Source organism: Nestor notabilis, unplaced genomic scaffold (genome assembly GCF_000696875.1).
Source record: "Nestor notabilis isolate BGI_N333 unplaced genomic scaffold, ASM69687v1 scaffold29042, whole genome shotgun sequence".
Lineage (NCBI taxonomy): Eukaryota > Metazoa > Chordata > Aves > Psittaciformes > Psittacidae > Nestor > Nestor notabilis.
Window position 1 is genome coordinate 299 of NW_009920113.1, and position 332 is coordinate 630.

Here is a 332-nt window from a genome sequence, read left to right on the forward strand (position 1 = left end):
TTGCTCCTTTGCAAGCAACTCCCAGAGAAGCGGCTATGGACCAGGCGCGGGTGCCTTCGCCTCCTCCATGCCCGGCTTGTACAATGTGAACAGTACCATATATCAAAGCCCGTTCTCTTCCGGATACAGCCTGGGCTCTGATGCCTACAACCTGCATTGTTCCTCTTTTGATCAGAACATTCCCGTCCTCTGCAATGAGCTAACCAAACCCAGCTGTGAGAAAGCGGAGGAAAGCAACCTGCACAACCAGGCTGAGCCTAATTTCCGGATATACCCCTGGATGAGGTCTTCAGGTAGGGGCAAGCGGAGAGGGCTCGGAGCCGTGGCAGGCA

At 55.1% G+C, this 332-nt stretch overlaps 1 protein-coding gene across 1 annotated transcript in view; it reads left to right on the forward strand.

Annotated features, from left to right (window-relative positions):
* Window positions 1–332, forward strand: part of HOXA7 (homeobox A7) — a gene marked incomplete at its 3' end in the record, with an annotated part of 482 nt that extends 150 nt beyond the window's left edge. The window contains exon 2 of the mRNA XM_010010537.1: window positions 1–332. This exon is cut by the window's left edge and continues 33 nt beyond it. Coding sequence (XP_010008839.1) covers window positions 1–332 — 332 coding nt within the window.